Genomic DNA, 20,781 nt, shown 5'->3' on the forward strand with positions numbered 1-20,781 from the left:
TCGCAGGTGTTTAATGCACCATGCTGCCCTTTCAAACATTAATCCCTTGTTCGTGCATTATTTTTGTTTTCTACTTCTAGTTATGCCTTGTTATGTCAAGAAATATGTTGAAAACTGGTGGATTAAAGAAGCAAAAATTCCAATTTATCTTTAAATATAGATGTTTTAACTGTCTATATGGAAACTAGCAGTGTTTTTGTCACCGATGGATTCAGGATTTGAACTTTCGATGGTTTCAACTTTGAAATATTTGTTGCAAAACTTGGTGTTTTCCCCCATAGACTTGCATGTACTTGTCTTAAATAGAATATTGTGATAGGGTTTTCGTGGTGGATTAATTAAGTCGATAAATAAGTTTCCAAATGGTAAAAAAGTAGAAAACATTATAATAGATTACTATGCTTGAATAAGACTGAAGGACTAAAACAAGAAGTACTCTACTTGACAAGTAGGTGTAGTTATCTTCAAAGCATATTTAATACTAGAGACATTGTTCACCTTATATCTAAACTTACTTCATAGACTCCGCCTATCAATTTTTGGAGATTCAACGCGCATCACTATTTGACATTTTTAGGAGTCTGAGCAACTTAGATCACCACAATGCACCTTTTTGTTACTCTTCCCCACATGATGTAGCCATCCAAAACCTTTAAATGCCTTTGAAATCTTGACAAGATTAGGCCTTCCCATGCCCAAATTCATTTTTCCAGCTGAAAACTTTAAGGCTTGTAAACAACACAATTGATCATTCATTTCTTGTTCATCCTCATCATATTCTTTCAACTCTGCTTTCTTTTTCATCTTCTTTACATTATTGTCCCTTTTTGCCTTGTTTTTGTTGGTGTCTATTTCATATTTTTCCCACAACATGTCCATTCCTTCACTATTGCTATGACTAGCATTGTTCCTTTCCTCAAATAGTTTACATGCCAATGTCCTTTTCCACTCTTTTTCTTTCCTCATTGATCCATAACCAATTCCCACATTTTCAACTTTTTTTCTAACTTCATTTCCCACAGCTACCTCTTTCTTTTGTTTTTCAATCATTTTGTCTACTTTCTTCACTTCCACATTATGACTCAAAGTGGTGTTTTCAAATTCATCAACTTCATTGAAGAAATTTTCCAATGTCTTCTCCTCTATGACATGCTTAGTACTCTCCATTTCACCTCCCAACTGACCAAGAATAAGGGATTCACTTTCCTCAGCTGATTTATAGTCCAAGAACTCGACATGGTTTTCTTGATGATCAACTTTGGACGCGCCAAACACAACTTTGTAGGCTTCAAATTCCTCCAACTCCTCGAGGACTACTTCATCGTCATTTCGTGTTAATCCTTTCGTGTTGTTGTGGAGAATGAGACTTGGAGAGATGGTGAAAAGGGTAAGGAGCAAAAGGGTAGTTGTGATGAAGAGTGGTGAGAGGAATGAAAGGAGTCTAAGGATGTAAGGAGAGAAGAAAATGAAGTAGGAGAAGTAGAGAGGGTGAGAGATAATGAAAGAACATAAGTAGAAGAATTTTGACTTGATAAGTTGAAAATACTGAAGTCTCAGTTCCGACATTTTTTTTTCTTCCAAAAATCACTCTCGTATGACAATATTTTGTTTTGAGCATCTACAGAATGAACCACTCGATTGTGTTGATTCACAGACGAGATTGTAAAATGAGTTCATTAAAATCAACACTCTTTTATTGTTGGAGATCAAAAGAATAATCTCCTGACTCGATATCGATAAACTTATATATGCTGTATGTATTAAGAAAATGAAGATAATGGAGAAGAAGGGAAATTAGTATATGTAACTTAAATTGATTGAAAATTTGAAGGTGAACAAAAGAAAAGGGGAAGAAGGAGAATTTGATGATATTTTGGTTTTTACTAAATTTGTTTAGGCATAAAAATGTTTGTGTGATTGTGAAAGTAAATAAAGGAGTAATGTGTTGTGTGAGAATCTAAAAAGTGAAGTAATAATAAAGGGAGAGAAACATCATTTCCTTTGAAACTTTACTTCTATAACCACCAAATATTCCCTTTGTTCCGTATTTTTACTCGTCAATTTTAGCATATAAAAAAATATATTTTTCATATTTTATTTTTAATATTAATTATTTATTTTCAAAATTTAAGATTATTTATCAGTTAATATAAGTATTATAATAAAATATTTATATTAATTATTATTTATTAACGGACGTGCAAAGTTTAAAATTAAAAAATTAAAATAAGAGAGGGAGTAATAATTTGTTTTTTTTTCTTTGTTGAAGTTTTGCCTAAACTAACAATGGAAGGAGAAATATCATTTCCTTTGGAAACTTTTCTTTTCCCTTAACCACCAAATAAATTGTGTTTTCTCTTGAAAATTACTTATCCACACTAGATTGGAAATTGAAATCATTATTTTCTGTTTTATTACTCATATTACTAAAAATAATTGAAATTATAGAGTTTTCGAGTTTAAATTTTATTAACCGACAATATACAATATATAGATATAATCAGATCACTTATAGATAGAATTTGCATAATAAAAATATATTCCTAGAGAGTTCATAATAATAAAATAATAAAAAATGAAAAGAATTTAATAAAGAAGTAGTAAAACAATAATAAATGATCAAGTTTCTGTGTTTAAATTTATTATAATCCAACATTATACACATAAAAATAAAGAGTAAACATAACTTTTTCGATGTAAGTTTGCTCATGTTGTTAGTCACAAATTCGAATAAAAAAGAAAAAATATGATATAAATTGCTTACTTTAAATGGTTCATTTTTTTTAAGGAATTTAAAATTTTAAAAAAGTATATACATGAAATTCTAGAAATTCAATATATATAAATTCTAAAAAATAAAAAAAATCTTAAGACTTTATCATTAAAGTGTGAAAAGAGGTTAACATAGAGTGTAATTGAGGAGGCTAATTTGAAGCAATTTCACATGGAATCCACTCAATTTCTACTCATTGCATTACCATATATACCACACCCTTTTATTTTCCTTATATATATTTTTATATATATATATAAAAAGGAGTGTCCCACAATGTCTGTTGTTACCATTTTAATTATTAACTTTGACTCTCCCTCTGCTTGTTTGGATAGTTGTTATCTATGATATTATATTTTAAAATATAATATTTATTTTAATTATTACTTAAATTTTATTATAATATATTATTAAATTTATTGTTAGATTATAATGAAAAATTTCATTATGTGTAATGATTAATTTGGTGTAATCGCATTGTCATTTTAATTAATAATTTTCATTTTATTTTTATTTATTAAATAAATTTAATCTATTTATAATAGCTCTATCTCGTAATCTACTTTTTTTTTTTATAGGTTTGACTTTTAAACTATTGTTGTGCTATAATGACAGAGAACAATATAATATATACAAATGTTATATTCATTAAACATAATATAAAATATAAAATACAATACAATACTATTTGCCCTTTATTCAAATGTGATATTTGCCCTGAACAATGATTTCACAAATTTATATTGAACTCGATAATTTTGATTATATATTTATATTTTAATTTTTTTTGTTAAATATATGCTCAAATTTAATTAAAAAATTGAAGGACTAACATTTAATTTTATCATTTTAATTCCATAATTGAAGCATCCAAGAGACTTATGTAGAAAAAGGTACCTTCCTTCACTAGTTTTTTCATCTTTGTCCCCTATATGATTCAACTTTTATCTAGTTAGTCAATTACATTTTACATGTGTGTAATATTTACTATCTCCTTTCCTAATTATGTATCCAAAAGTGATAATAAAGAATATAAAGTGCATAATTACTAGTTAGCTTAGTGCTACAACTAGTTAAGATGTACACATCAACATTATTAAAAATAAGAATTTTTAAATAGTAAAAAAAATGATATTTTATTTTGAATAGACTAAAAAAATGTAATATATATAATAATTGGAATAGAAGGAATACTTTTTCGATTGTCCCCACCTAAAAAGATGAAAGGTATTAACAGTTACCTACGTGATGTCGTGAAAATTCTAAAGAAAAATTATTTGGATGGGTACCTTTTTAATAAATAATTACTAATTTTAGCGAAATTTTTATTTATTTATTATCATTTATAGCAATACATAGCAATGTTATGTTAAATCTGCAATGTGTATTAAAAATGAATTATGTATGCAATATATATGTATTATAATCGTTTTTTAGAATATGTTAGGTTTGTTTGATAAGAATTTGACATATTGTATTGTAAGTGTATTAGAATGTATGATAATGTAATATCCATCAATAAAACTTGTATATATGTGAATAAAAAGTTGGTCTTTGTAATATGTATTAAACATGTATTATAAATAGGAAAATTGTATGAAATAACAAATTATTAATTCAAATTAAATGTTATAGCCATAGTTTATTTTAATTGCAATTCGCAGCAAACATCTTTTTTTTTTGTCATCTGATTCGATATATAGAATTAACCATTTCCGGAATTCAATTAGTCATTTTATATATTTAGGTATAAAATGTATAAAAAGTGTTTGTGTTTGTATAAAGCGAGAGAAAAGTGTATATACAAATATAAATATATATATTTTCGTCATATACACTTAAAATTATATAAATATAAATCTTATTATACAAATTACAATGTATAAATGAATTTATACAAAATCAAAAATTTCGTATAAAATTAGATGTTTGTAGCGAATTATACAAATCAAAAGCTCCATAGCAAATATAAAATTTGCTATATAGTACAATTATACAAACTATAGGTATAACATACAAATGTGATATTTAATTATAGTATATTTATGTAAGTTTCCAAATTCTTATCTAGACTAGCCCATTTTTAATTGGGCCGGTTCTTTTAATCCAAAACTCAGTCCTCCTTATTTCGTTTCGGGTCACTCAAATCTCTCCGATTCCGATCAACTTTCACCAGAAGATCGAAATCGAGAATCAATGGATTCCATGCGTAAAAGTAATGCACAAGAACAAGTTTCATCTGCGTCTTCATCATCATCAGATTGGAAGGAACGGTTTCTTCTTCCGACTCTCTTAGCTGGTACTTTTTAGTTCTCACGGAAACCCTAATTTTAATTCGATTTACGCTTTTAAATTGATATTTTGAGCTTGTACGTGATTAAATCGATCGAAAATACAGTGAAAATGAAATGAATATACTCATAGGCGAAGCCAGAATTTCAATTTTTATGTATTTTGAATTTTAGGACGATTTTAAGTGATAATAACTGGGTGCTAAAGTTAATATATGTATAAATTTAATGAATTTATTAACGCATATACACTGTTTGAGCAAAATCTACCGGATTCCTGCGGGCAAATTTTAAATAGTCGATGTCAAACTTATTTGAGATAGTTATTTGATCAATTGATTTGTTCATCTAAGTTTATTGTTATTTTTGATAAGTTATTTTTATATTTGTAACTTTTTTTTTTTTTTGGTATGGAATTTAGGGGTGGCTGGTGGAGGAGCTGGTTTGGTATCAAAGCACCGGAAAGTTCATGGCTTAGCAAACATTTGTGCGACTTATGCAACGAATTTTGCTATCGTCACTGCATGTTATTGCGGTAATCTCACTCTTTTACTTGTTTTAAAATTTTATATCCCTTAATCATGTCATGAAGACTTGTGTTGAGTTGAATTTGATTTTGGAATTTGGTTTGGGGGAGACATGTTGTTTCCAAGATGTTGAAAATGGTAGGCCACGTTGTGTGCTGTTTTAGTACTACAGATTTGCTTATTTTCTCTGACCCTCCCCTTTTTGCAACATTTTCTCCCAGCAACATCAAAATGGAAATAGGAAAGGGCCAAAAAATATCACTATGAATTAGTAAATGATGTAAAATTATCCTTCATCCACCTTTTGGTTCAAATACGCTCGCAACATTTTTCTATTGTTAAATCACCCGTCGATCTGACAATAGCAGATTCCACCTACTGGGCTTCTAGGTTTGTGTTATTTTCTATTTTTTTGGTTGATAAGTCCAGCTTCTTGTTGTACCACAGTTATAAAAACTAGTCGGTATGGAGTCTGTTTAGTTTGTAATACTTTTGGAAGGGGGGCTACTTTGATGTAGTATACCTGGGGATAAATAGAAGAAAAAGTTACCATTCTCATTTAAAAAAAACACTAGTCGGTATAAAGATTTATGTTGCTATATTGCACATATGTTAGATCCCGTGTTTATTAGGAGTCCTTCTATTTTGGTTAGATTTGAATGACGGGAGATTTACCGGTTTAGAGAATAGAGAGCCCCTAATTACTATTAAAAGGCAATCTTAGTTTTAGAATGAATAAATTTGAATGGAGCAGAATGGAGACAAAGAATTCAAGCCAACTTCCACTAACATGGGAGTGATGTTACTTGATTGATTGTATTATTCATTTCTCCTCTATGCCGTTTATAATTTGAAAGCCAATAATCTGGTATTCTGTTCAGATTTCTGCTTCATAAGTTTGCATCTTTCAGATTCCACAGGTGACAATCTTATTCACCTCATCTGCTTTCCTCACATATTTTATTCTTGAACACTCCACTTTTTTGGTGATGTTAATTTTGTCACAAATTTAGCTGTCATGAATAAACTCATCTTCTTACAGACATGTTCAAAATGTTTATAACAGCTTTATCCACAACAAATTAATCCACATAATTTATGCAGTCTTCATTGCACAATGGACTCTCATACTGCAACTTTATATCAAAAACCTGGCTCTGGACTTGGGACGTTGATTCCACTTAAGATCGTCTATTTCTTAGAAGCCCATGGGTGAAGTTTAGTCAAAAGAGTGATCATAGCCGTTTCAGTATCGTGATGTTGTTTGTGTCCAATGGCACATAAATCTGAAGTTGATATATGTTCTTTTTTATTTGTGTGGCAGGTGCTCGTGAGTTCGTAAGAGCAAGTAGAACAGGAAAGCCTGATGATCTGCTGAACTCAGCTATTGGAGGTTTTGGTAGTGGTGCTATACTTGGACGTCTGCAAGGTAAAATTTGCAACTCTCTCTCCTCAATGTGTTTCTTGTGTGCGTGCGCAGCCGCCAGCGCATCAAAGGCTCCAGCAGGATAGGCTAATTTAGACATTAATTAGACATGTGGTCTTTCTTTTTAATGACATCATGTGTTTAGATATTTAGTTACTTTTTAAAAAACGGTTATGTTTATGAATAATCATGGTACAAATAGTTTCACTGAGCGAGCCCCTTTGCTGATTTTTCATGGTCATGTTTGTTTGCTTATCAGGGCAGCTAGATTTGTTCACTACTGCCTTTTTTTAAAAATCTTTAACGGAAAAAAGTCTCTTACATGTCCATTTGAGAGGAGACCAAGATTGGAGGAACCTTGCATCATATATAAAAAAGATCAAAAAAGTGGAAGAGACTCCTGGCAAGAAGTTCTTAGGCGAGTGATATTTTTGCATTCCATATAAAATGATTCCGTGGAGAGTTGTTGGAATTTCGATGTTGGATCCAAAGTTTTTAATGCCTGTAGTGTCTGGTCCAGCTTACGCGATTATTCCCTTGAGTACCGTTCCCACCAGCACAAGTATTGGGTAACTTTGCCCACTAAGGTCAGGTTTAGGTCGATGGTAAGAGTTCACCTACTGGGATTGAATTTGAGACCTCGTTCTCCTCCCACCTTATTGACCAGTAGGATACACCCTTGGGTGGCAAATCTAATGGGCCTCTTGCTCAATTTATGAATCCAAGCATCAGTTAAAATATGCTGAAGATGTTTTGTTAGATCCAACTTAAAAAAACGAGCTAGTTATGCTCACTTTAGTTTGTGATCCAATGATTATGGGAAGTATTTCGATTTTCTGTAGTTTGGTGAACAACAGTTACTCTATGCATTTGTATTTCAACATTCTGGTCATGCAACATAACAACTAGCCCCTGTCCCAAATTAGTTGGGTTGGCACCGACATTTTTGTGATATTAATTCAAAATAATTGTTCTCAGCACATCTACTTTTAAAGTTTATTATGGCTTCGATACTATCGATAGAACTCTTGTATGTATCATACCTTTTATCAGTTCAATATAAAGTTGTATTCTCATGGTGCAGAAGCTTTGTTTAATCTCATAGCTATGTTAGATAAATACTTGTGCAAAGAGACCAGTTAAGATTGTAGCTTTTACTCTGTAATCTGGAAAGTGCTCTACGTTGGTCATGTTTACCCTTGCTTATGTTTTTGATATTTTATTTCTTGGGTTTGAAGCCCACAAGCGAGAGTCTTTCAGAAACAACCTCTCTAATTCCACTCCCCAGACCCAACCTGTGGGATCTCACTGTGTTTGTTGTTGTGGTTGGATTTGAAACCCACAAAGTCACAATATATTTCCCTTACTTTCTATGCGATATTGGAATATTTGTATATTTTGTATCTCTTTTTCCTATTACCGATACTACTAGTTGAATCAAGCTCAGTTTGGATGCAGTTTGAGCTGAAGTTTTTGATGACAACATTTCATCTATGCTTTTCAAATCTATGATTTCTGATATGTTTCTCTCAAGACGTACTAGTGATCGTGCTTGATCTCTATGAACCTGATAAATAGCTGACCGATTCTATTGGATGATTATCAGGTGGTCAACTTGGTGCTGTTCGTTATTCTGTCATGTTTGCAGTTGTGGGAACAACCGTTGATTATGCTACTATAAGAGTAAAACCAGCCTTGAGAAGCTACTACGACTCTCTGGTCAATAAGAAGGATGATTGGCTAAAACTTCCTGAATGGTCGCCTATCCAAGTGCTTGACGAGGAAGCTCTTGCTGCAAAGCGTGCTCGGGAAGAGGAGCTATACAGAAGTGTCCACAATCTGAAGAAGGAATCATGATGGAGAAACAAATCAGCATATTACTTCCAATTCGATATCCTTTCTTTTGATTGAGACACTTTAGTGCAGTTGCCGCACAGATCGTAGAAACAGAAAATGGCAAAGCATTTGATGGGTGTTCAATGTTTTTCCGAGCTTACAACACAAGTTGTGTTACACTGAAGGAAAGTACAAATCTGGAATAAATATTTGCTATGTTATGGCAAAATAAATTGAAAGAAAGCTTTTAAGGCATGAAAAATCATTGTTATAAGAGAAATAATGCATGCATATTGTTTAGGGGACAAAAACAAGTCTGAAAGCCGAAATAATACTACAAATCGATTAGCAAATTTACAGGAAAGACATAATTTATATAGGTTAAAGAGCGCAAAGACAGCTTGGTGCACTAAGTTCTCAATATGCACAGGTCTCGACCACAAGGCGCTGGTGCCCTAAGCTCTTAAGCTCTCAATATGCACTATTGGTAGAAGGCAACACATAGTTTAGTTATAATTCAAAACATACACATAAAAAAATACTCCTATTTTACATAAAACTAAAACCTAGAAGTAATAAACTTTTATTTGTAAGTCCAGCTCAACAGGCCCCTACTAAGATGAATGCAAGATTACAAGAGAGCAAAAGAAGTTGCTTCAAACAAAACATGAAGCAGACAGGGAGCTAACAAAATCCAAAAAGTTATCCACACTATTTACCGGGATAAGATATTGCCAACTAAATATACATTTGAGTAGAATAAATGCCATATTAGGCTCTCCAAGTGAAGTTGTCATTTGTCAAAGGATGATGTGTTTAAAGTAGTAGAGTATTTTCAACAGAACGAACATTTTGCAAGGAATATATATGCAACATAAACTGCTTGCCTTAACTCCCATGAAAAATGGAGAGTTGATAGTCAAAAACACATCGATTTTTTGTGAGTTTCACACCTCAACTATAAGATGTTTCCTTTTCCTCCTCCATGAACTGAACTATCATACACACCTCTACTGTCAGGTGTTCTCTTTCTACCTGAACTACCACCATCTTTCAAGTAGAAAAGGCAAAAATTGATTGTTGAGGTCTGTTTTTTAATACATAGAGAGTGATAGTCCAGGCAGAAAAAGAAAACAAATGATAATTGGCGCTTTAAACTCGCGAAAAAGTTGAAACATTTCAAATACATTAGTTTGATTGATAGTGTATATAAATTATAGCCAAACAGCTGGCAAGAAGATCGAAGCAATTTATCAGAAAATTATTGGACAGAAAACAGTTGGCATTCACTAAAGATAGACAAGCAATGAGGCTTTGGATTAAAAAAAAGAAGAAGAAGATAAGGAGCACTTGGCTATTGATGAAGCTGGAGATATAGAAGGTGACAACCATGTAAATTGGGGATTTTTGATGAACTCGATTACAGATATGGGGTTCGGAAACAAATAGAGAGATTGGTTAAGTTTTACACATGCACTGTCAAATTCTCAATTTTGAGAAGTGAATGAAGGATTCAAGGGCTGCAAAATGCTTTACCAGACAAGGCCAAATGGAAAGAACACAAATCTGGCAACTATAGTATTTCCTATTAGATTCAATGACTAAATAGCACCTGATAAATGATATTACTAGACTTAAAACACATAATGAAACTCAACATTGTTATATTTAACTCGATAAGATTACCATTTTATTCTCATATTTATGGTGCAATTGAGAAAAAGAAAAACGGATATAGAACTCAAAATATCAAAATTCAATATTACCTCCTCAGTAGGTCTGCCTAAGAAACCTCAAGCAACGCTCTAATTGCCATCAACTTCTGCAATTGCATTGGATGTCAATCCTTTTGCAAGGATAAAAAGGAAATTGTATCACATACTGCAGCTGAAAAAACCAAGCGATAAACAATTTTCACTTCTTGATTTCCTCATGAAGTTCTGGTAACATGTCAAGGACTGAAGGATTCTCACTAATAGCATTTACTAGTAACTCAGCTGTAGTTGCATCAAATGAGAAGCCCCTTCCATTCATCTCCTTCATAAAACTTACCATTTCATTTATTTTCCGGCACCTAAGATATCCTCGCAAAATAATATTGTAAGTGAAATTGTTTGGAAAACAACCGTTGTCTTCCATTTTTCTAAGCATATCCTTAGCTTCATCTAACAGCTCTTGTTGACAAAATCCAGCTATCATAATAGTGTATGTTCTCACATCCGGAACCAATCCCATTGAAGAAAGCTTCTCAAAAATGGCATGAGCTTTATCAAGTTCACCGTTTTTAGACAATCCATTAATGATAATATTGTAATATATAATATTAACATTTTCTATCTTCCTTTCCAACTTATTAAACAGTGACATAGCTTCTTCGACAAGTCCATACTTGAAATAACCATCAAGCAAAGTACCATACATGTATAAATCAGGGGCAAGTCCTGCAGATTCCATCTCTACAAACAGTTGTTTTGCAACACCAATTCTTCCAACTTCAAACAGACCTTGTAAGATAGTATTGTAGGTAACAATACTAGGCTTTAATCCCTTTTGAGAAATTTCACTAAACAATTGCATGGCCTCATCAAGATTCTTTTTCTTACAGTAACCATTTATTAGTATGTTATAGCTAAAAATGGTAGGCTCAATTCCCTTATCTATCAAGATATCGAAAATTCTCCTAGCTCTATCTACTTCACCACGCAAACAATATCCATCCATTATCATACTATGAGTGAATATATCAGGCTCTACACCCTTTCCAACCATGTTTCTCATTACTTCCTCCGCATCTTCAACTTTCCCTTCTTTGCATAGTCCATCTATTAGTATATTGAAGACGCGCAGATCTAGATACATATTAATGTTCACCATCTCAGAGAACATAGTTGTAGCCTTCTCCCACTGACCAAACTTACACAAACCATCAATTATTGAAGTATATGTGACTATATCGGGATAAATGTCTTTCTGTTTCATCTCATTCAGAATGTTGATAGCAGCATCTAAGTTTCCATCTTTGCAATGAGCATCTATAACAATGTTGTAGATACATATATCGGGCTGAGTTTTACCTTGTTCCATTAACCGTAGCAAACTTACAATTTTCTGAGTATGACCTCTTTTGCTTAACCCATTCATGACGATTGCATACATGAATTCATCAGGCTCACAAGTTTTCTCTCTCACTAATTTTTTGAACAATTCCACAGCATCCTTAACCTTATTTTCAGCAAAAATTCCTCTTAATAGGGTGTTAAATGCAACAGTATCAAACGGAATGCCATTCTTCAAGTAAATAGATAACACTGAAAATGCACAAGCAGTAGTATGCATATAAGGCAATAACTGTTAATCACATTAGTCAAGATGAACCCATCAATTGGTATACCTAATTTCTGCATTTCTCGGAAAAGAGAAACAACATTTGAGTAATGCTTCCTATTTATCAAATTTTGAAATAATTTAGAGAAATCGACAACTGAAGAAAGAGGCTTCATTGTAACCATTTGATGGAATTGAGTAAGAGCATCATCTAAACACTCAAAATTACTGCGTGAAGAAGAGGAGATAGAGAGAATACCATTGCAATTCCTCAGACAAATTCTGCTCATTGCCATTGCCGCTCAATAATTTTCAGTGTGACCTAATAAGAAATGTCAGTGATCAACGTGACACTTTTCGTTTTTTGAGATTCAAACAATTTTCGTTTTTTGAGATTCAAACAATTTAATTTTGGTCGAATATTTACATATGAAATTTTTAATTTTTAAAAAATAAAATTTATATATTTGTAAACTACGTAAAGAGTATTATAAATTAGATAATTCAAAATATTAAAAACATGTATGAAAAATATACGGTTAAAAATAAACTTGTTCGAATCTCGAAATGCGAAAAAAGTGCCACATAAAATGAGACGGAGAAAGTATAACTAATATTAATATCTGCGGGATGTGTAATCAGTATCAAAAGATATTATTGATGACAAAATAATACTATACTTGTCCACTTTTTATTTTTTTACGGTTATTACTAATAGACAAATTTTTTTTGACAAATGACAGAAATTACATACTTCTAAAGTAAAATTACTATTTAGCCCTTATAATTTTATAATAACATAGATCCCTCAAACTGATACAATAATATAAGTGCTGATACATTAATTTGATGCGCGAGATATATTAATCGTTAAGTAAAATACATTACATCTTATACATGATACACTAATCTTATGTATATTTTATACATGATACACTAATCTGATTCGCGAGATACTTTAATATGATGCATTGATATATTAATCTAATGCGCGAAAATGAGGGATTTTGGAGATTTGTAAAACTAATAGGAGATAATGGAACTTATAGGTGACATTTCTGTCATTTTTCCATTTTTGGGCTATACGCTAACTTAAGTACTTTAAAAAAAAATAGAATTTCTTGAATTCATCCACTTCATAATTAATAGGGGTAAAATGATAAACTGACTATGTCAATAATTGTTTTCTTAATAGGTGTGTCAATTCAAATGTGGATAAGTAATTAAGGACAAAGAGAGTATTATTTATTTGTTTGATGCAATAATCTCTTTAGTATTAAAGCAGATTTATCAATGTAGAAGAAAGAATAGTAAAACAATAAAATACCTTTTGAAAGTTACAACCAATGGGATTTCATTTGCATCATGTTGCAAAGTCATGATATGCACTTGAGATATATAAATGAATGGCTTAGTTCACATTATTCTTCATAGAGAATTACAATTAGAGTTCAACTATAGATGCTCAGAAGTACATGACAACACCATTTCACCAGAAGAACAAGTTACTAGAGGATGCACAGGGAAATTTTCTTGTCTCGTGTCCGGATTACCCTCCCGTCTAAAACTTCAAAATTAATCCCTGGCAACTTCTGAGCTAGAAGGATACATACTGAACAATTTAGACATCCAAAGGGATTACACTGTCTCCAGCTTTGCACCGTTGGATAACAGAGCCTCATCGCCAAAGGGGCAGTCTCTAATCTCCAACTTGCCGAGGCTATCACAGCCAGAGAGCACGTAGTGGAGGCATAGATGCTTATCCCCCAGAAAAGCTAAGGAAAGCATCTCTAACTTCTAGCATGGACCCTGATGTACTCAAACATAAGGTCCGTAAGGAGGCCAGAAAGAGAGAGTTGCTGGAATTCCTTGCAGTGTTGAACAATGGCCCCAAAAACCAGCATCAAGTGCTTCAAGGGTTACATGAGTTTGAGGTTTGATAATACACACAAACGAAATTGGATCATATTACAATGGTTCCTTGCAATAGTAACCAAGGCATCATTTGTCATTTGGCGGTAGAAGTATAAAACTGACTGAAGCTTAGGGAAGCCCACTGAGACAGCTATAAGGTCTTGCTTCATCAAGGATACATTCGGTCCTGGAGCAAATGGACCAGAAAGAAACACCCTAAAGCTCTTGAACTTCCTTGTGCAATCTCCTCAAGACCGCTATCTTCAATGTAATCTAGCACCTGCAGTCACATCCATGTCAAGCAACTTAAAGTGTAAGCTGGACAAGGAACCAGTCAGCAGAGAAATACATCAGAGCCACCAGGCAGAGAAGAACTGAAAACTTACAGGTCCTTGGCCTGAATAATATCTCGTTATTTAAGCAACATGCGTGAAAAATAGTGAGTGCTCTTACCCTGGGAAATATGTAAGTATAGACGGAACTTATTACCTATTCCATTTAGTTTTATGCGGTGGAGTTTCACTGGACACCGAGTTTGACAAAAGAAAGGAACTTCTAGTCTTAAACGTGCCATGTCATATTTGTGGCTATAAAAGCATGTCATCAAAGGTAAAATGGGAAATTTATAATTAAATTATTTTCAATAATGGAAAGGCGTTGTTCTATTTTAAACATGCTAAAAAGAAAAGAAGTGCCACATAAAATGGAGTAGCTTCTCTTTCTTTTTCCGATTACTTGACCAGTGTAATTTTCATTGCAGATAGCATGTAAGGAAGACGATATACAATTCTCTTTGCCAGTACATCAGCCTTAGAGAATCAAGATAAATCCTCAGACAACTTTGTTGTGGTGAATAAGTGATGGAGGGTTGTATTGATATCAATTATTACTGCACTACTCTTGTGTTCAGTGTTCCCTTTTTCCTTCTTCATTTTGTGTGCTTTATAGTTAAAAACCAGTAGTCTTGCTAGGTATTCCAAAATTTGTTCTTTCAAAATTGTTATTCTTGTATAATCTCTTCTTTTGTTTGGCGTGGCTTAAATTGTTACTCTTCATGTCCATCATAAGTACATTATTGCAAATATTCTTGTGTATGAAGCAAATACACTAAAGAGGGCATCAAAAAAAGAAAAGAAGCAGAAAGTAGTACCTATCATCAGCTGCTTCGCTTTCAGAACTTCAGCTTCTGGCGTGACCGTGATGAACCTGTTCCGCAAACCCACACGTAAATAAAATTGACATCATATAATGGAGTGCCTGTCTGAAATATGCTACTCCTCAATATATTGAAGGACATTGTTATTTATTCTCAAATAGATAGAAAATGACACTACATGTTGACAACAAATAGCATTGGATATGATATTCCTAAACTTATAATATGTACACATAAGGGTAACTCACACTATTTCTCATATCAAGAGAACAGTAATATCTGATTTCCAAGATAAAAAATAGTGGAAAAACAATCAAAACATCAACAGTGATGTACCTCCTCGATAAGCCAGCCCGAAAGCCAAAGCAACATTTTCATTGCCATATTTCATCTTCCACAATTGCATTGGATTCAATTTCATTTGAGGTGATAAACAAAACTGTATCAAAGCTTAAAACATAGCCGAAAAAACCAAGCGATAGCAATTTTCACTTCTTCTTTTCCGTGTGGAGCTTTGGTATCATCTCAAGGATGGAAGTATTCTCACTTATTTCCTTTACCAGTAACTTAGCTGTAGTTGCGTCAAATGAGAAGCCCCTCCCAGTCATTTCATTCATAAAAGTTACCATTTCATTTATTTTCCTACACCTAAGATACCCTTGCACAATAACATTGTAAGTGACATTGTTTGGAAGACAATTGTCCCCCTCCATTTTTCTAAGCATATCTTTAGCTTCATCTAACAACCCTTGTAGACAAAATCCAGTTATCATTGTATTGTATGTTCTCACATTCAGAATCAATCCCATTAAAGAAAGCTTCTCAAAAATAGCACAAGCTTCATCGAGTTTACCGTTTTTACACAACCCATTAATGATAATATTGTAAGATATAATATCAATATTTTCTGTCTTTCTTTCCAACTTATTAAAGAGTGACATAGCTTCTTCAACAAGTCCGTACTTAAAATAACCATCAAGCAAAGTGTTATGAGTGGATAAATTAGGTACCGGCCCAGTAGATACCATCCCAACAAACAATTGTTTTGCAACACCAATTCTTCCAACTTCAAACAGACCTTGCAAGATAGTATTGTAGCTAACAATATTAGGCTTTAATCCCTTTTGAGAAATTTCACAAAACAATTGCATGGCCTTGTCAATTTTCTTTTTCTTACAATATCCATTTATTAGTATGTTATAGCTAAAAATGGTAGGCTCAATGCCCTTATCTATCAAGATATCAAAAATTCTCCTCGCTTTACCTAATTGACCACGCAAACAATATCCATCCATTATCACATTGTAGGTGATTACATTAGGCTCGACACCCTTTTCAACCATTTGTTTTATTACTTCTTCGGCATCTTCAACTTTCCCTTCTTTGCATAGTCCATCTGTTAGTATGTTGAAGGTGCGCACATCTGGATACATATTAAGGTTCACCATCTCCGAGAACAAAGTTTTAACCTTTTCCCACTGACCGAGCTTACACAAACTATCAATCAATGAATTATACGTTGGTATGTCTGGATGAATGCCTTTTTGCTTCATCTCATTCAAAAAGTTGATAGCAGTATCTGAGTTCCCATCTTTGCATAGGGCATCTATTACGATATTGTAGTTAATTGTTTTTGGTTTAGTGTTCCCTTGTTCCATTAACCGTAGCAAACTTAAAGTTTTTTGAGTATGACCCCTTTTACTGAGTCCATTCATGACGGTTGCATACATGACTTCATCAGGCTCACAAATCTTCTCTGTAACCAATTTTTTGAACAATTCAACAGCATCTTTAACCTTGTTTTCAGCAAAGAATCCCCTTATTAGGGTTGTAAAGATGACAACATCAAATGCAAAACCACTCTTTAAGTAAATTGATAACACCCAAAATCCACAATCAGCACGATGCATGAAGCAATAACTGTTAATCACACTAGTCAAAATGACTCCATCAATTTGGATACCCAATTTCTGCATTTGTCGAAAAAGAGAAATGACAGCAGAGTAATGCTTCATACTTATCATATTCTTAAAAAACTTAGAGAAATCGACAACTGAAGGAAGAGGCTTCATTGTAACCATTTGATGGAAGAGAGTAACAGCATCATCTAAACACTCAAAATTGCTACTACTACTTAACCCAACTCTACCCTTTACTTCACTACGCTGTGAAGAAGAATAAGAATGTAATATATGAAACGAAGAGATAGAGCAAATACCATTACATTTCCGCAGAAAAATTCTCCTCATCTCCATTGCCATCTTCAATTTTTCTGTGCTGTGTGACCTAATTTTGCCTGCACATACTTTTTTGTATTAAAATTATTAACAGAGTAGTTGCCACACCTTCTCTTTTCTCGACACAAATTAGTATAATCTTTTATTAATTCCTCGACCTATGCTCGAAATCTCAGATACATACTTTTAATATACTAAAGTCATATTACTCCCAAACTTATTTTATACATAATTTTTTACCCTTTTTATCTTATGTGGCACTAGTTTGAAGAAAATGTCAGCACATATTGAACCCACAAGATAGTGCCACGTAAATCGAAAAGAAAAAGAAAATTATTTATAAAATAAGTTCAGGGGTAATAGGTTCATAGTATAGCATAAGTTCAGGGATAGTACTTGTGCATTATCCCGTTAAATTATGACAAAAACAAGACAATAAATATTGTTACCTCAATTTATCGATGAGTCTTCTAGAATTTGAACAATTACGTCTAAAATAAAAATGGTCAATAAAGAAATTTTTAGGTATATCATTTTTGATAGTTTATGGATATAATTATATGAGTATTTTTTATTGATAAAATAAAAATTGAATCGTTAAAAATAAAAAATCGATAATAAGTATCTTATAAATTTAATTTTAATTAAAGGTTTCAGCATTAAAAGTTAAAGGTTCTTTGTTTAATTTAATTAATATTCGCTATAATAATGAAAAATTTTCTGCATGTATACACAAATCAGTCCATCGTATCAACATTTGTTAAATCAAATCAAATCGATTTACTAATGGGATACCTAATACGTTACAAAAATATATTTTAGCTAATGATCCAATCAAAGGAATAACTGAAACAAGGGTTCGAACTTTTTAATTAGATTATTGATAAGAAATGAATTTTCTAATATTTGACTATGTATCATTGAATAATTTAGTAGCACACTTGAGAGACATTTCATTAACCGAACAGCTTATTAGGGGTAAACATAAATACTAAAAATCAAATTGAACTAATTCAATTTGAAATGTCAATTTTTTTCCTCAAATAATTCGATATGGTGTTCGATGCAAGGATCACGATTTCGCAATGCAACAAATATTCAAAGTTTCATTAAATAAAATAAAAAAAATATTTTACATTTTAAATTATATTAATGATATATTTTGAGTTTTGAACCAACACAATTTAATTCGAGTAATTTACATAAATAATATATTATATAACTTTATTTTCTAATTATAACATATCTCTTACTCCTGCACATATCAGTCTTTCTTACCACAAAATTATTATTTTTAATATAATTTTAATACAAATTTAGTACCTATCACAATCAGACTACCAACTGTGTACATTTAATACAATTTTGATATAACTTTAATACATTTTATTAGAACTTCACCTAATATATGACAAAACATTCTTAATACAAATATAATATAAGTATTGTATGTGAATTTCAAACATTTGGATACTATTTAAATTAAAATTTACATCGTTAAAAATATATTATATTTATTTTGAATAATTACTATTGAATTTATGATATATAATATTGAAATTGAATTGTGTTATAACTACAGTTTATATTTATATATATAATTTTAGCACAACTTCAATATTTTCAGAGTTTTTTTCCGTAATCACCACTATCAGACCACAGATTGCCACACCTTCTCTTTTCTCGACACAAATTAGTATAATCTTCTATTTAATCAGCGAAAATGCATAATTAGTCCTTCATCTTATATATGAAATTTTAGAGACATATTTTTAATATATTAAAGTTATATTACTCCTAAACTTATTTTATAAATAATTTTCTACCCATTTTCAGCTTATGTGGCACTAGTTTGAAAAAAATGTCAACACATGCTGAACTTATGCCTGAAATCTCAGAGAGATACTTTTAATATACTAAAGTCATATTACCCCTAAACTTATTTTATAAATAATTTTCTATTCCTTTTCAGTCTATGTGGCAGTGTTTGAAAAAAAATATCAACACATGCTGGACCCACAAGATAGTGCCACGTAGATCGAAAAGAGATAGAAAATTATTTATAAAATAAGTTCAGAGGTAATAGGACCTTAGTATAGCATAAGTGTGTCTTTGGGATTTCGAGCATAGATTGAGGGGTACTTGTACATTATCCCGTTTAATTATGACAAAAACAAGACAATAAATGTTGTTACCTCAATTTATCGATGAGTCTTCTAGAATTTGAACAATTATGTCTAAAATAAAAATGGTCAATAAAGAAATTTTTAGGTATATCATTTTTGATAGTTCATGGATATAATTATATGAGTATTTTTTAGGGATAATTGTATATAATAGCAAACTAATAATTTAAAATAAATTGAGTAACTACTGTTTGATTTAATTGTGCCCCATAGCAAATGTTTGTCAACATTTGTCAGTCGCCTCTCTCCCTAAACTCTCGCTCGCCACTCTCCCTCTGCTCGCCTCTCTCACTTTATACAACAGAAGTGTATAAATTGTGTTTTTGTATTGTATAAAGCAAGAGATATTTGTATATACACATGCAAAAACATATATTTTCGCTCTATACACTTAATTATACAAATTTACAAATATTTTACTTCGATTCAATTGTATACAAATGCAAATTTTATACAAATATTGCAGTGGCCAGCGAATTATACAATTTGTGAATTATACAATTGCAGTGAAATATAATTTTCTCTCGCTTTATACAACAGAAGTGCAAATTGTGTTTCTTTTTTTGTATAAAGCGAGAGAAATATATATATCTTCTTCCTATACACTTATAATTATAAAATATACAAACATTTTACTTCGATTCAATTGTACACAAAACAAATTTTATACAGATATTGCAGCGAAATAAGCTAGCGAATCATGCAATTTAGGCTAGCAAATCATACAATTGTATCTGTATAGCGAGACCAGCGAATTATACAATTTAGGCCAGCGAATCATACAATTTTATATATATAGCGAATTACACAATTATATATTTGCTATGGAGCGCAATTATGCAAATTTTGCTATAGCATACAAATATGAATTTTTTGTTTGCTCTATATGTGAAAGTTGCCCTATTTTTTATTGATAAAATAAAAATTGAATCGTTAAAAATAAAAAATCAATAATAAATATCTTATAAATTTAATTTTGATTTAAGGTTTCAACATTAAAAGTTAAAGATGCTTTGTTTAATTTAATTTTTTTTGGAATATTCGCTATAATAATGAAAACTTTTCTGCATGTATGCACAAATCAGTCCATCATATCAACGTTTGTTAAATC

At 31.7% G+C, this 20,781-nt stretch overlaps 3 protein-coding genes and 1 pseudogene across 3 annotated transcripts; 1 reads left to right on the forward strand and 3 right to left on the reverse strand.

The window, feature by feature from the left end:
* Positions 1 to 355: 355 nt before the first annotated feature.
* On the reverse strand, positions 356 to 1,878 carry LOC107022729. Its single transcript, XM_015223321.2, has one exon. It carries the CDS (start codon positions 1,564 to 1,566, stop codon positions 574 to 576), a length of 993 nt encoding a protein of 330 aa, XP_015078807.1. The 5' UTR covers positions 1,567 to 1,878; the 3' UTR covers positions 356 to 573.
* Positions 1,879 to 4,864: 2,986 nt separating this feature from the next.
* LOC107023612 lies at positions 4,865 to 9,159 on the forward strand. The gene is made up of 4 exons (XM_015224359.2): positions 4,865 to 5,072; positions 5,486 to 5,599; positions 6,916 to 7,020; positions 8,624 to 9,159. Exons 1-4 carry the CDS (start codon positions 4,970 to 4,972, stop codon positions 8,872 to 8,874), a joined length of 573 nt encoding a protein of 190 aa, XP_015079845.1. The 5' UTR covers positions 4,865 to 4,969; the 3' UTR covers positions 8,875 to 9,159.
* Positions 9,160 to 9,341: 182 nt separating this feature from the next.
* LOC114077660 lies at positions 9,342 to 12,507 on the reverse strand (annotated as a pseudogene).
* Positions 12,508 to 13,519: 1,012 nt separating this feature from the next.
* On the reverse strand, positions 13,520 to 17,582 carry LOC107021950 (putative pentatricopeptide repeat-containing protein At1g12700, mitochondrial). Its single transcript, XM_027917841.1, has 3 exons — positions 15,584 to 17,582; positions 15,242 to 15,297; positions 13,520 to 14,371 (listed from the first exon to the last, which is right to left on the reverse strand). Exon 1 carries the CDS (start codon positions 17,506 to 17,508, stop codon positions 15,736 to 15,738), a length of 1,773 nt encoding a protein of 590 aa, XP_027773642.1. The 5' UTR covers positions 17,509 to 17,582; the 3' UTR covers positions 13,520 to 14,371; positions 15,242 to 15,297; positions 15,584 to 15,735.
* Positions 17,583 to 20,781: the final 3,199 nt, after the last annotated feature.

The sequence above is a fragment of the Solanum pennellii genome, chromosome 6, assembly GCF_001406875.1.
Source record: "Solanum pennellii chromosome 6, SPENNV200".
NCBI lineage: Eukaryota > Viridiplantae > Streptophyta > Magnoliopsida > Solanales > Solanaceae > Solanum > Solanum pennellii.

Bases quoted from the DNA above. Each gene is read 5' to 3' on its own strand.
- LOC107022729 (XM_015223321.2), bottom strand. From the start codon at position 1,566: ATGTCGGAACTGAGACTTCAGTATTTTCAACTTATCAAGTCAAAATTC.
- LOC107021950 (XM_027917841.1), bottom strand. From the start codon at position 17,508: ATGGCAATGGAGATGAGGAGAATTTTTCTGCGGAAATGTAATGGTATT.
- LOC107023612 (XM_015224359.2), top strand. From the start codon at position 4,970: ATGGATTCCATGCGTAAAAGTAATGCACAAGAACAAGTTTCATCTGCG. The intron at 5,073-5,485 runs GTACTTTTTAGT...TATGGAATTTAG, and splicing joins TCTTCCGACTCTCTTAGCTG to GGGTGGCTGGTGGAGGAGCT. The intron at 5,600-6,915 runs GTAATCTCACTC...TTTGTGTGGCAG, and splicing joins CGTCACTGCATGTTATTGCG to GTGCTCGTGAGTTCGTAAGA.